This window comes from Pelophylax lessonae (assembly GCF_965119305.1).
Source record: "Pelophylax lessonae genome assembly, chromosome: 6".
NCBI classification, from domain to species: domain Eukaryota; kingdom Metazoa; phylum Chordata; class Amphibia; order Anura; family Ranidae; genus Pelophylax; species Pelophylax lessonae.
Window position 1 is genome coordinate 176,759,568 of NC_138773.1, and position 12,812 is coordinate 176,772,379.

The window sequence follows — 12,812 nt, forward strand, 5'->3', positions numbered from 1 at the left end:
GATCTGAACCAATGACTCCAAAATACTGAGGTCAATTTTAGCTCTCTTTCTCCACATTTAGCTGTTCTAGTTGTTAATTTCTAGTACAAACTTAGAGTCAATTTGTTCCTTTTAAGTGCTTTTTGTGTTCAACAGGCATACTTATTGTGGAATTCTCGATTATTCTTCAGTTACATTTCAGTGTCACCAATGAGTGTATTTACATGTACTTTCATTAGATATATATGTGATACTGATGAAATCTAACTATGACATGTATCATATCTAATGAATATCACATTGCAATTTAATATATTTAAATTGATTATTGATTGAGTTATATATATATATATATATATATATATAAAATCTCAATCACATTAATTCTGTTTAAGATACGTCGTAGTGTTATTTACTTGTAGAAGATTGCAGGCAACCCTCTATATTCAAACATAAGTGTACTAATGATTGTCAACAAAAGTCTTAAGTTTGCAGTCCTGTATATTTAACAGATAATAGGGACTCCATCAGTATTGTAGATCATTCCTGTGGTCGGTTCGTATGTTCCAGCAAGGTAGTAAAGATCTTCACTGTCTTGGTACTTTTTTGTCTTTATCATTTGCTCATACTGTGTAAGTTCTACGACCAAACACTTGTGGGAGACAGTCTGTACATCATTTTCATCGACATGAGATGACCGGTATAGTGCTCTCTGCAAAAGATATTGTCATATTTTTTCATCAGACAGATTTTTAATGAAAAAAAATTGTTCATTTTTTTATTTTTATAACAGGTCACAAAAATAAGCAAATCCGCTTTACAGAATAAATTTGTGTAGTGTACATCCTAAAGGCTGGTACACATGGGCCAAATATCAGCTGGTTCAACAAAAACTGTCCGACATTCAGCCAGTGTGTACAGCAGCCTGCCCAGCTTCTGTCGTACTAACATGCTGGAAAATCAGCAGCCCGATTGGCATCCAATCAATGACTGCAGCCAGTGGCTGGGAGTGCTGACCTGTGAGTTCTAGCGTAGGAGAACACAATTGTTGGACACATTGGCACAGCAAGGAGATCACTGTACTAACATCACATAGTTAGTACAGGAAGCTCCTCATTTTACAGTGTGTACCAGGCATTATGTTTCCAGAACTCCTAGTTCAGATTGTTTGTTAATCATGTGCATTGACCCCGATCCCTTTATTTACACATACAAAACATCCATGGCAACACCTATACATTATTAACCCTAAACATTTCCTGTTTGCCAGCATAATGTGACAGAGATAATGCTCAGTAAACAGATTGTATCACAAGCATTTTGCAGTGTGCTTCTGTTTTATCACGAATGTAAAAACCGTATGCGTTTGATAAATTCAAAAAGTAATTGGACATATAGTATGTGTCCATAGAATTATGGACTGATAATAGTCCATTCAATCAAAAAAAAAAATCTAGGGGTACAAGACTAAGCACCATCGTCAAGCCATCTTTTCCATTTCATTTTGAATTTTTGAGAGTTAACCTCTATGCTGGTAAGCCAGCTTCTAAAAATGGATGTTAGAATTGACCTTCTCTATCTGACCAAGCATGAGCTTCTGGTTGTTTCCAGCTCTATCCAAGTATTCTCATCTAGTAATTCTAGGATATCCAGGAAGCCTATTTTTTGATCAGGCATAATAGTTACTTAACCACTTTAGCTCCAAAAGGTTTTACTCCCTTCCTGACCAGGCCATTTTTTTGCGATATGACACTACGTTATTTTAACTGACAATTGCACGGTCATGCGATTCTGTACCCAAATAAAACATTTGTCCTTTTTTCCCACAAACAGAGCTTTCTTTTGGTGATAATTTATCACCACTGCAGTTTGTATTTTTTACGTTATAAACAAAAGAAAGTCTGATGATTTTGAAAAAATAATAATTTACTGGCAGAAACTATGAACCCTATTAACATGCACCTCCTGTGTTTTCCCATGCCGCTATTAATCAGCAGTAGTCTACTCATTTGGATCCCTGCTCTTTTTTCTTCTTTTTAATAGAGTTGCCATGCAGATCGGAGAATACAACTGCTGGGTGAATGGCTCTACTTTCCTAAATGTGTCATAGCTCAGCAATATGGTATCTGCATTGCACTGATCACCGTTTTAAAACGTATACATGGCAAATTACATAAACTGCTGCTTTTTCCCTGCCCAGGATCACTCATGGTAAATGTGATTTCATTAGCCACCTTGTACAGCCCTTAAAGTGTTACTAAACCCACAACAGTAAAATCAGTCTGTATATGCAGTAAAGCATGCTTGTTATAGTCACTGTAGAACCGAAGGGGTTAATCCTCCGTATGGTGTAAAAAGGCTGTTTTATCCTGTCTTCTCTGACCCTCCCCTTTTTCCAAACAACTCCAATCCATCTCCTATTAGTACAGAGCCTTAGGGGCACTCTGCACATGCTCAGGTTGGTGTGTATTGCTAGAGTTTCTTTTTTTTTTGGAAGGGTGCATGTAATCGGCACAGCACCAATCAGCTCTGTCCAGACAGAGGGTCAGGCGTCATGCAGCCTCATAGGACAGTCAGAGGAGAATGGAGATTCCTTCTACAAGCTTTAACTAGTGCTCAGCCAAACACTGATAGAAGTCACAAGACTGCTATATACTGCTGATAAGAAAAGGTATTTATCATTTTTTACTTACTACAATAATTCAATTTTCATGTTATGTGTACTGTGGGAGACCAGATTTATTGAATGCAGGGTCCTGGGTTTAGTAAAACTTGAAAGCAGGTTAGTAAAATATGTAGTTGTCTGGTTCACAGAACAACACTGATTATATTTTAGTTTCAGAGCAAATGTTCCTAGATTGCAAGATATATGGACTGATAAAATTAATGGTAACATAAAAAAGCAATACTTTAATTGGATCCTAGGGCTCAATACTGCTAGAACCCACCTCCATAAAATCCTTCCTTTGTATAGATAGCTGCAGGCTGGATGTGCTTCCTTTGCCAGGTTGCTGCTCCCAATTCTGGTTTAAGAAAAAAGAAAAAATTATCTTAAAAGTTCAACACATTTCAAAAGTGATGTACAAACTGCAAAAACAAGGAAAACAATGATTGTATATTATTAGGGCAAAAAAGCCCATTTAATTTGCTATTTGTCATTTGTTTTAGAAAAAAGTTGCATTTTGACACACTGCTTGGAATCTACCAAAATTATCAGCTGGATAACTACTCTCTCTTCTTATGTATGGGTATGTGGTTAACACCTAGAATGTCTGTTGGGTTTTTATTGCTGTCTGAAGCCTCTTTGGTGAGATATCCTCTCACTTACTGTCCTGGTGGCAACATTCTCATTAGAGAGGAAGAAAGGTAACACAGATAGCAATGGAAACGTGACTGCTGTTCTAGTTTTCCACTACTGTACTAAAAAAAAAAAGGGTTTCTGTGGTCATCTGTGACCCTTCGGAAACTTTTCCTCAATTATAATTTTGGTGACATATTAGCTGTTTTGGCTAGATAACACTTTAAGACAATATTTATAACAAAATATTTATGTCGAGGGGTAAAATGTCTACAAAAACACATTTCGTTTTATTTAGTTTTATTTAAGATTATTTAAGAGTCTCAGTGTAATATAAAAATACATTTGTGTTTTTGACTTAATATCACAGAGAATATAAATCTAATTTAGAATGTATTTATAATTATTGTTCATGGGCCCAAATATTTTTGTCTGACACCATGTGGAAGTTTTTGGGTGTTTGGAAACAGAAATCATAGAAGAATTTCTCTAACTCTGTATCAAAATCATGCAAAAGATAGACCTAGAGGAAGCTATCTACAGTGCATCCGGAAAGTATTCACAGAACTTCACTTTTTCCACATTTTATGTTACAGCCTTATTCCAAAATAGATTCAATTCATTATTTTCCTCAAAATTCTACAAAAAATACCTCATAATGACAACCTGAAAGAAGTTTGTTTGAAATCTTTGCAAATTTCTAAAAATAAAAAAATATATGTACATAAGTATTTACAGCCTTTGCCATGACACCCAAAATTGAGCTCAGGTGCATCCTATGATCATATCCCACTGATCATCCTTGAGATGTTTCTACAACTTGATTGAAGTCCAACTGTGGTAAATTTAGTTGATTTAACATGATTTGGAAAGGCATACACGTGTCTATAGCCGGTACCACAGTTAACAGCGCATGTCAAAGCACAAACCAAGTCATGAAGTCAAAGGAATTGTGTGTAGATCTCAGGGACAAGATTGTATCGAGGCACAGATCTGGGGAAGGGTACAGAAAAATTTCTGCAGCATTGACGGTCCCAATGAGCACAGTGGCCTCCATCATTCATAAATAGAAGACGTTTGGAACCACCAGGACTCTTCCTAGAGTGGGCTGCCTGGCCAAACTGAGTGATCAGGGGAGAAGGGCCTTAGCCAGGGAGGTGACCAAGTATCTGATGGTCATTCTGACAGAGCTCCAGCATTTCTCTGTGGAGAGAGGAGAACCTTCCAGAAAAAAAAACATCTCTGCAGCACTTCACCAATCAGGCCTGTATAGTAGAGTGGCCAGACAGAAGCCACTCCTTAGTAAAAGACACATGAGAGCCCGCCTGGAGTTTGCCAAAAGGCACCTGAAGGACTCTCAGATCATGAGAAACAAAATTCTCTGGTCTGATCAAACAGAGATTGAACTCTTGGGGAAGTGGGGCAGTAAGGATTGGCAATCATGTGACCACAGTGGTCACATGCTCAGAAGCTGGTCCCACCAGCTACTGACCTTTAGCCCGTGCTGGGAGCATGCAGTGAATGTGCTGTCAGCAGATAAACAGCTGCCTAGCATCATATATATGTGCAACACGTGGATGTTAAAGCCCACCCTTCTGCAGCTATAAAGGGGTTCCATTTGAACAGGATAATCTTAGAAAAGGCTGCTTAAGTTCTACTAAGGCCAATTTTATTTTAAAATTATTTTAAAGTCTTGTTTTTTTGAAAAAAAAAAACAAAAACAAACATGTTCTACTTAAGCCCCCGTTCACATAGGGGCGATCCGACTTCGGGTGGCGACCTCCGAGATCGCGGTGCGAGCAGCGCCGCGCGACCTCGGAGCGGCCGCCACGGACTTCATAACATTGAAGTCTATACCGGTCGCCTCCTGGTCGCCCCAAAGAAGCTCCGGACCCTTTTTCTAAGTCGGAGCGACTTGTGTCGCTCCTATTAGAACGGGTCCGCAGCTTCCCTATGGAAGGCGACCTGCGGCGACCTGTGAGGCGACCAGGTCGCCTCTATGTGAACGGGGGCTTACCTGCCCTGTACAGTGGATTTGCTCAGGGCAGCCTGGATCCTTTTCTTCTCTGGTGCCTCTTTGCTGCTTCTAGTCCCTCCCTTCTTCAGCTTGCTATGGGGGCACCTCTGCTGCAGCTCCATGTGTCTATTCAGACACAGCTCAATGTGTCCATTCAGAGACTGCAGGAGCCAATGGCGCAGCTTCTGTCTCTTAGCCAAACAGGAGAGAGAGTCCTGGACTCGTGGACATCGCTGTACAGAGATGGGGCTCAGATAAGTATTAGGGGGTGCTGGGGAGGCTGGTTCACACAGAAGGCTTTTTATCTTAATGCATAGAATGCATTAAGATATATATATAAAAAAAAAAAAAAAAAAAACCTTCTGTCTTTAAAACTCCTTTAAGCTTTTTTAACGTTTAAAAGATATTAAACCATTTTTTTTTATAATTTATTCTATCATTTAATCCAATTTTAACTCATTAAATCTATCATTTGTTATTGTTGCCAATTAAAGTTTGCATGCTATAATACATATTTTAAAGATACTTCTTTGTCCATTTAATAACATCACAGTTTTTCAATCATGTGTTATTATGCACATAATCATTTACTTTCATCCCATGAAGTGTCTTAATGCACATTTGTAGTGATAGTGAGAGTCTGATTTACAGAATCTGGAGCAGGCTTTAAAGGACAATAATTAATGCTTAAAAATATACTATAAGAATATTATACAAAACAGACAATTAAAATAAACAACCATTATGTAAAAACAAAACCCAAAAAGGGAAAAAAAATAAATTGTATGTATATACACACACACACACACACACACACACACACACAGGTGCATCTCATAAAATTATTGTTTAAAAGAAGGAAAGTGTCGCGCTCAAACATAAATATAAAGTGCCTGTGCAGATATTAAATCAACAATTCATAATTAGTACCAATCAAAATTCAAAACATCAATCAATCTGTGCCCAACATTAATGTAAAGTGCAAACAGTCCATATGCAGCATCAACCAGTCCACATATCATTGGTGTCACACAATGTGGCAGAGACTTGATAGTTAGTGCAGATTAAGCCTTCACCTCCACACTTCACCCAGTGATCTAGTAAGGTACTCCTTACCGGAAATATATGACCCCTTGATTATAGGGGGTCACATAGACATTTTCTCCAACTCAATGCACGATCCTCAGCTCCTCTGTCACACAATAGGTTCCAGCAATAAGCCTTTAGAGCATATCAAACAAACATGGCGGCAGAAGCCATGTGCTCACATCTGTAGGGGCTATGAATTGTTGATTTAATATCTGCACAGGCACTTTATATTTATGTTTGAGCGCGACACTTTCCTTCTTTTAAACAATCGTTCAGCACATTTGCTTTTTTGTTGCTGCTCACTATAAGGAAGCAATTATTTATTTATTCACATATATACATATATATATTTTTTTCTATATATTTATATACACGGTTGAACCATTTGCGCAGGTTTTTGGTTACACCAAACCCCCTTTTTGATCTCATAAATTTAGATCATCAAAAAGTTAATTTTTTTTTCAGTAATTCAATTTAAAATGTGAAACTCATATTTTATATAGATGCGTTACACGCAGAGTGATATATTTCAAGCATTTTTTTTCTTTTAATTGCAATGATTATGGCTTACAGCTAGTGAAAATCCAAAATCAGTATATCAGAAAATTACATAGGACCAATAAATAAAATAAAAAAAAAAAAAGATTTTTAATAGAGAAATGTTGGCTTAGTGAAAAGCATGTCTATGTACAGTTTAGTATGCTCTAAATACTTGGTAAGGGCTCCTTTTGCATGAATTACTGCATCAATGAAGCGTGGAATGGAGGCGATCAGCCTGTGGCACTGCTGAGGTATTATGGAAGCCCAGGTTGCTTTGATAGCGGCCGGCCTTTAGCTCATCTGCATTGTTGGGTCTGGTGTCTCTCATTTACCTCTTGACAATACCCCACAGATTCACTTTGTGTGGATGGCCTAAGACATGTCATGAGACAGATTTCCAGAAGGGCTCTAATTTTTTTTTCACGTGTGCAGAATCGTGGATTGGATAAAAGCCTAGACAGCTGAAGCTGGCTGTAAAAAGGACCACACACACATGCCTTTTCAAGGATATTTTCTGTTAGGATAAGCACTGTGGGATTTATTCCCACAATGGAAGATCCCAGCCCCCCCCCCTCCCTTTTTAGGAGCCATCTTTTTATACAAGTTAGGCATTATAGGTAGGAGGGAGGGCACAATTTTAAGTGCCTTTGACAGGTGGCAGCTAAATCATCTGCTGGGAATCCATGGCCAGGACTCGATTGTCTGCAGAGCACTCTCCTCCTGCCACCTTCATTGCCTACCCACAGCTAACTCAGTTACACAGCAGCAACTGCAGGAGGAATCCATCCCAAGGAGCTATTTTGTTCTTCTGCCGGGGGAGTGAGGAGCTGTCCCTGCCAGGAGAACATAGTGATTACTGCTAGCAGCTATGGGAGCTGGCAATAATCGCATGCTGAAAATCTGAAATGTCGGTTGTACCCAAGTCGAATAATGGTACAATCAGCCTGCCCATAGATAATTCCAATCTTGGCTGGTCCCTGCTTGACCAGCCGAGATTTGGACCATCTATGGCCGGCTTTAATGCCAAGGTATGTGCCCATGCAGGAATGTGGGCATGAAGCAATATTACAGGCCATCCCTACAGCATGGGGTCTTTGTTTGACTTCCAAGGTTTACAGAGTTTGCACTGATCTGGATGCACTGCATCTATTTGTGGGATTAGAAGGCATTGAGGAGTTGATCAGAACATTTGAAGATAAAATAATAAAGAAAAATAAAGAAGTGGTTAAGCTAAAAGTGATTTTTCAATAAAGGAGAATAGGCCATCTACACTAGCAAAATACTGAGGACTCATGAAGTGGGGTAATGTTATAGCAGAGGAGCCCAGTGGGTGTGTGCTCAAAGGCTTGCCAGTGTCCAATCCCCTGAAGGTATAAGCCTAATACCTAGGATCCATAAATACTTTGCCTGTGTCCTGTACTCTACTAATATGATATATTGTTTAAAAAAGAAAAGAAAATACCATACCTGTAAGCTTTGTCTGTCACCCATGAAGCCTGGTCAAAATACAATGTTTACATTCCTACATCCTCACTTATTTCCAGGGCATGGGCTACAACAAAATGGCCACTGAGTTTAACTAAAGTAATAATTTCTTTGTTTTGTCCTCAAAGAACAAAGCTATTTTGTTATAGGCCACATGTGTCAAACACAAGGCCCGTGGGCTGAATGTGGCCCCCCCAGGCCAATTCATGTGGCTCTCGCACCTCTCCTGCAGCTGTGGCATCCCCCGTATCTCTGCCCCCACCTTGTCTCTGTAGTCGGCAGTAGAGTGGAAAGAACTCCTTTGCCAGATCATTCAGTCCTCTGTGCAGCTTCAGAAAGGCTCGTCTTTGCCCCCCTCTTTCTCAGCAGTTCGCAACAGAGAGGTGGGAAGAACTCCTCCTATAGATCCTGCACCTCTCTGTGCAGCCACAACTCCACCTTGTCTTTGCCTCCCCTGGTCTCTGCATTCAGCAGACTCTGGAAGCTGACTCCAGCCTTCCTCTGGTTCTCCAGACCCTGCACTTCCTCCCAGATCCACCCGCATCTTCTTCCTGGCAGCAGCACAAGCTAAGGTGGTGCATTGCGATGTAAGGAAGCATGGGTGACTCTTGGCTTCTGATGGTGTGGGGTTCTTGACATCTCGTGTAAGGGGTCGTGGGGTGCTCTGGACATCTAATCCTACAGATATAACCGGCCCTTTGAGGGCAACCATAATGCTAATGCGGCCCGCGATTAAATGGAGTTTGACACCCCTGTTATAGCCCATGCCCTTGAAATAAGGCCAGGGTGCAGGAATGTAACCATTGGGAGTATTTTGGTAAGGCTTTTTGGGTGACCGAAAACACCTACAGGTAAGACATTTGCATTAAACAATATTTTTACAAACAGAACAGTGTAATTTAAACGTCTGCGGTCGCTTTTCTATATGGGCCGGTTTATGTAAAGGGTGAACTTCCATTTCTACATAATCACTAATCTGTGTTTTAATGCTAACTGGTTCCCATTTCCTGTAACTCTCGCTACCAACTGTAGCTTAATGTCTATAGCTATAGCTATGTCTATAGTCTATAGCTGATCCGCTATCAAATTCCCATATACTGGATACCGGTCAAACTGTAGCAGCAATCTTCTGCTTTATCCAAAAGTCGAACTTGCCAATTAAATTAACACTGCCATCAATAGCATGGATTTTTGCATACTAAACACATGAACACTTTTGCAGATAGTTTGTTTTCAGATGTCTACTAAACTTACATTGCTATCATTTACCTTTTTTCCAGGACAAGTCTCCTCTGGATGATAGAACCATTTCACCCTCACAACCATGTTATTTCCCCAGGACTCCCACATGCTTTGAATACATCCTATGTAGGGGAGATTTGGGCGTCCGGCAGATAAGAACACAGCACAATCCCCAATCCGTATAATTTCTTTTCCACGTACTATTGCTTTGTAGAATAACTTCCGGGCCTTTCCCTTCATTCCTCTTCTCTGTGAAACATCAATACATACATTCTGGTTAAATGTATTAAATAAAAACTACAAAAATGAATTGTAATAATATGTAACTCTGTTTCTGAAGTTTGAGATGATCCAGAAATCCTGTACTGTTGATCTCAAACATTGAAACTCCCAACATTCACCAGTACAACTCAAAGTCACATGCTGACAATTTTAAAGTATGTGACAAATATTAGATCTGTACCTTAATGGTATAGTTAACATCTATGTATATATTTATTTATTTTATACCTTACAATTATATAGAACCTTAAATTCTATACTTTTTATGAGATATTCTGATTTATGATAAATTTCAATTTCATTTATGTCTACTTAATCTACGTATTGTCTTCTATTAAATTGGATTTTGATCCTGTACAATTTTGTACATAAATGCTTAAATATCATATAGATTTCACCAACCCAACCAAGCTTAATTTTGGGTTGGCCATCATGGAGATAAAGTGAAATGTAACCCCCTATGACACCGGAAGCAGCTGGAGAAATGTCAAGAAAAATTTATATATGAGAGTGCATTTTCACTTAAAGAGAAAGTAAAGCTTGCTCTGTAACTTGTACCTATAGGTAAGCCTATGATAAGGCTTACCTATAGGTACTGTAAATATCTCCTAAACCTGAACTGTTTAGGAGATATTTACTTTGCATGTAGCCAGTGACATCAGTGGTGCATGCGCTCTGAAGGATCCGTCGGCATCCGTTGGCAGTACCGTCCGCTCACCTCAGTCAGGCACTCGGTTAGCTTGGTCAGGTACCCGGACAGCCACGAGTAGGCCGTAAAGCCGTGGACTAAATTTTTGGCCCGACCCAGCCATATGAGGCGCAAACCCGTGGATGAAGAAACATCTGCTCCCCCAAGCCTATAACTACTGCAGGGAGCCCAAAGGACATCCCTGTCCCAGTCACTAACCCCCAGGGGGCCGGAAACTTGCTCAAAGACCCCTGTGACCCTTGTGGACAGCCTGGTCAGCAACAACCACATCCACCCCCTTACTGGAGCAAATGGCAAAGCCAGATCCTACCTAACCCCCAGAGGAGGGCGTGGGGGTAGGTTGGGGACAAAAGACCACTGTGACTGTTAGAGGGGTGGGGGGAAATGGAAGGAAACCCAAGGGTGCGACCATCCCAAGAAGGGGGCCCACGTCCACCCCGAGACCGCAAGAGCCATGGGGGGGGGCACTAGTCACCGACAATTGGGTGGGCGCCACTCCGGACCGATTACCTCTCCACTCGGAGTGGGGGTGCTGATGGCCAAAAGGCCAGGCTCATGTGCATCCCGGCAAGGTGTTTCACTCGCAAGCCAGCCCCTGTCCATTGGGGCTCTGTCGTGGCAAGGCCTAGCTCGGGGCTTTTACCTGCACACGCTCGCTAGCCGGACTGGGAGACCATAAGGCTCTAGGATATCCAGTCCGAAACCCAGTCCACCTGTTGATTGCAGTTCTCTCAGGAAGATAACCAGCAAAAAAAATTAAAATTTTAACAAAGGTTCCCTCGAAAATAAAAAAAAACTAGCCAAGACCGAAGTCCAAGCCAGAAACTAGATCCTACTCTTAAACTAGGCAGAAACAAACTGAATCGTTTAGCAGAGTGAGTGGGTGTATGCGTTCAGGGACTTCGCCATAGGTGTGGTAACGTTTTTTCCTCCCTAGTGTCCTACTCCTGTAGGGGGCAGCATAACCCAATTGTTAAGACGACTATGGAGCTGCATCTGTCAATGGACGATAGAGAAAACAGTGTCTATAAAAGAAAGCTAATATTATTTACCTGTCCTGCTGCACATGCTAATGATTGTCATTGTTTTAAAGAGGCACTGCTGCTGAAAAATCATTTGCATTTAACACATCTGGAAATATTGGGGGGCACAACATTGATGGCATTAACAGATGTTGGCTTACACTGCCCCTACAGTAGAAATGGACACTGGGCACATAAAAAATGAAAGCGTACCTCTTTGAGGCTATCACCTCGACGAACTCACTAGTTACATGTAGTGTTCTCAGGATAATGGATATCTTCTTTTCACTTAATTTTGGAAAATTTTCTACTATCAACAGCTACTGATAGATTCATTCCAGATATATAAAATCCTGCATATCTCTTTGATCAGCGAACAAGCACTGGTAGATTCATGCCAGGTGAATTACATTTGGAAGCTTCCCTTGTACATAGAACATACGTTTTTCAAATTTTTCCATAGTGGTGTTTACCCCGCAGTTCTACTTTCCAAACCGTGATGGCCTTGTCTATATTCAAGATATCACAATTTACTTTAAAATGGAAATTCACCCACTTGGGGTAGTTCTGCTCTTCTCCCACCTCCTTCATATTTTTATTTTGGAGGGTGGGGGGGGGCAGCCCCCTAGTTTTGACAAGTACCCACTACCCCACTTCGAGTTAAAATGGCCACAGTGATCTGAGTGGAATTTTGCCCCCGACCTTCTGGAACATGTCACAGGTCCCAGAAAGCTGCAAGACCAATCAGATGATGCATCACATTACAGTGAGCAGCTGGCTGTGAAGCAACAAGCAGTACAGATGGCTGCCCACAGTTAGTATGCTGGTGCCAGCGGCCAAAGCCCGGTAAAGAAACTGGTTGGGGGGGGGGGGGGCAGCACTGGATTTTTGGATAGGTGAGTGTTAGTTTATTAAAAGTCAGCAGCTACAGTTTTTTTGTAGTTGCAGGCTTTTAATTTTTTTAAATATGACTGAAGAACCTCTTTAAGGTCAGACCAACATTGTGTGGGGATTTCAATGGTGGGGATTTTTCATGTACTGCACCATACTGGAAAGGACAACATTTGTTACTTTTGCATATAGTGCTGTGGGGAACTGGGATTTCCCCCCCACTTTATTTTGGTTGGGCAGATGTTCTACTGCAAAAGC

The 12,812-nt window shown here is 40.7% G+C and overlaps 1 protein-coding gene across 1 annotated transcript in view; it reads right to left on the reverse strand.

The window, feature by feature from the left end:
• Nucleotides 1–354: 354 nt before the first annotated feature.
• Nucleotides 355–12,812, reverse strand: part of TNRC18 (trinucleotide repeat containing 18) — a 399,546-nt gene continuing 387,088 nt past the window's right edge. The window contains exons 27-29 of the mRNA XM_082260849.1: nucleotides 9,678–9,899; nucleotides 2,928–3,002; nucleotides 355–691 (exon numbers count right to left, since the gene is read on the reverse strand). Of these exons, the coding sequence (XP_082116975.1) occupies nucleotides 485–691; nucleotides 2,928–3,002; nucleotides 9,678–9,899 (504 nt within the window). The 3' untranslated portion in view covers nucleotides 355–484. The remainder of the gene's footprint in view (nucleotides 692–2,927; nucleotides 3,003–9,677; nucleotides 9,900–12,812) is intronic.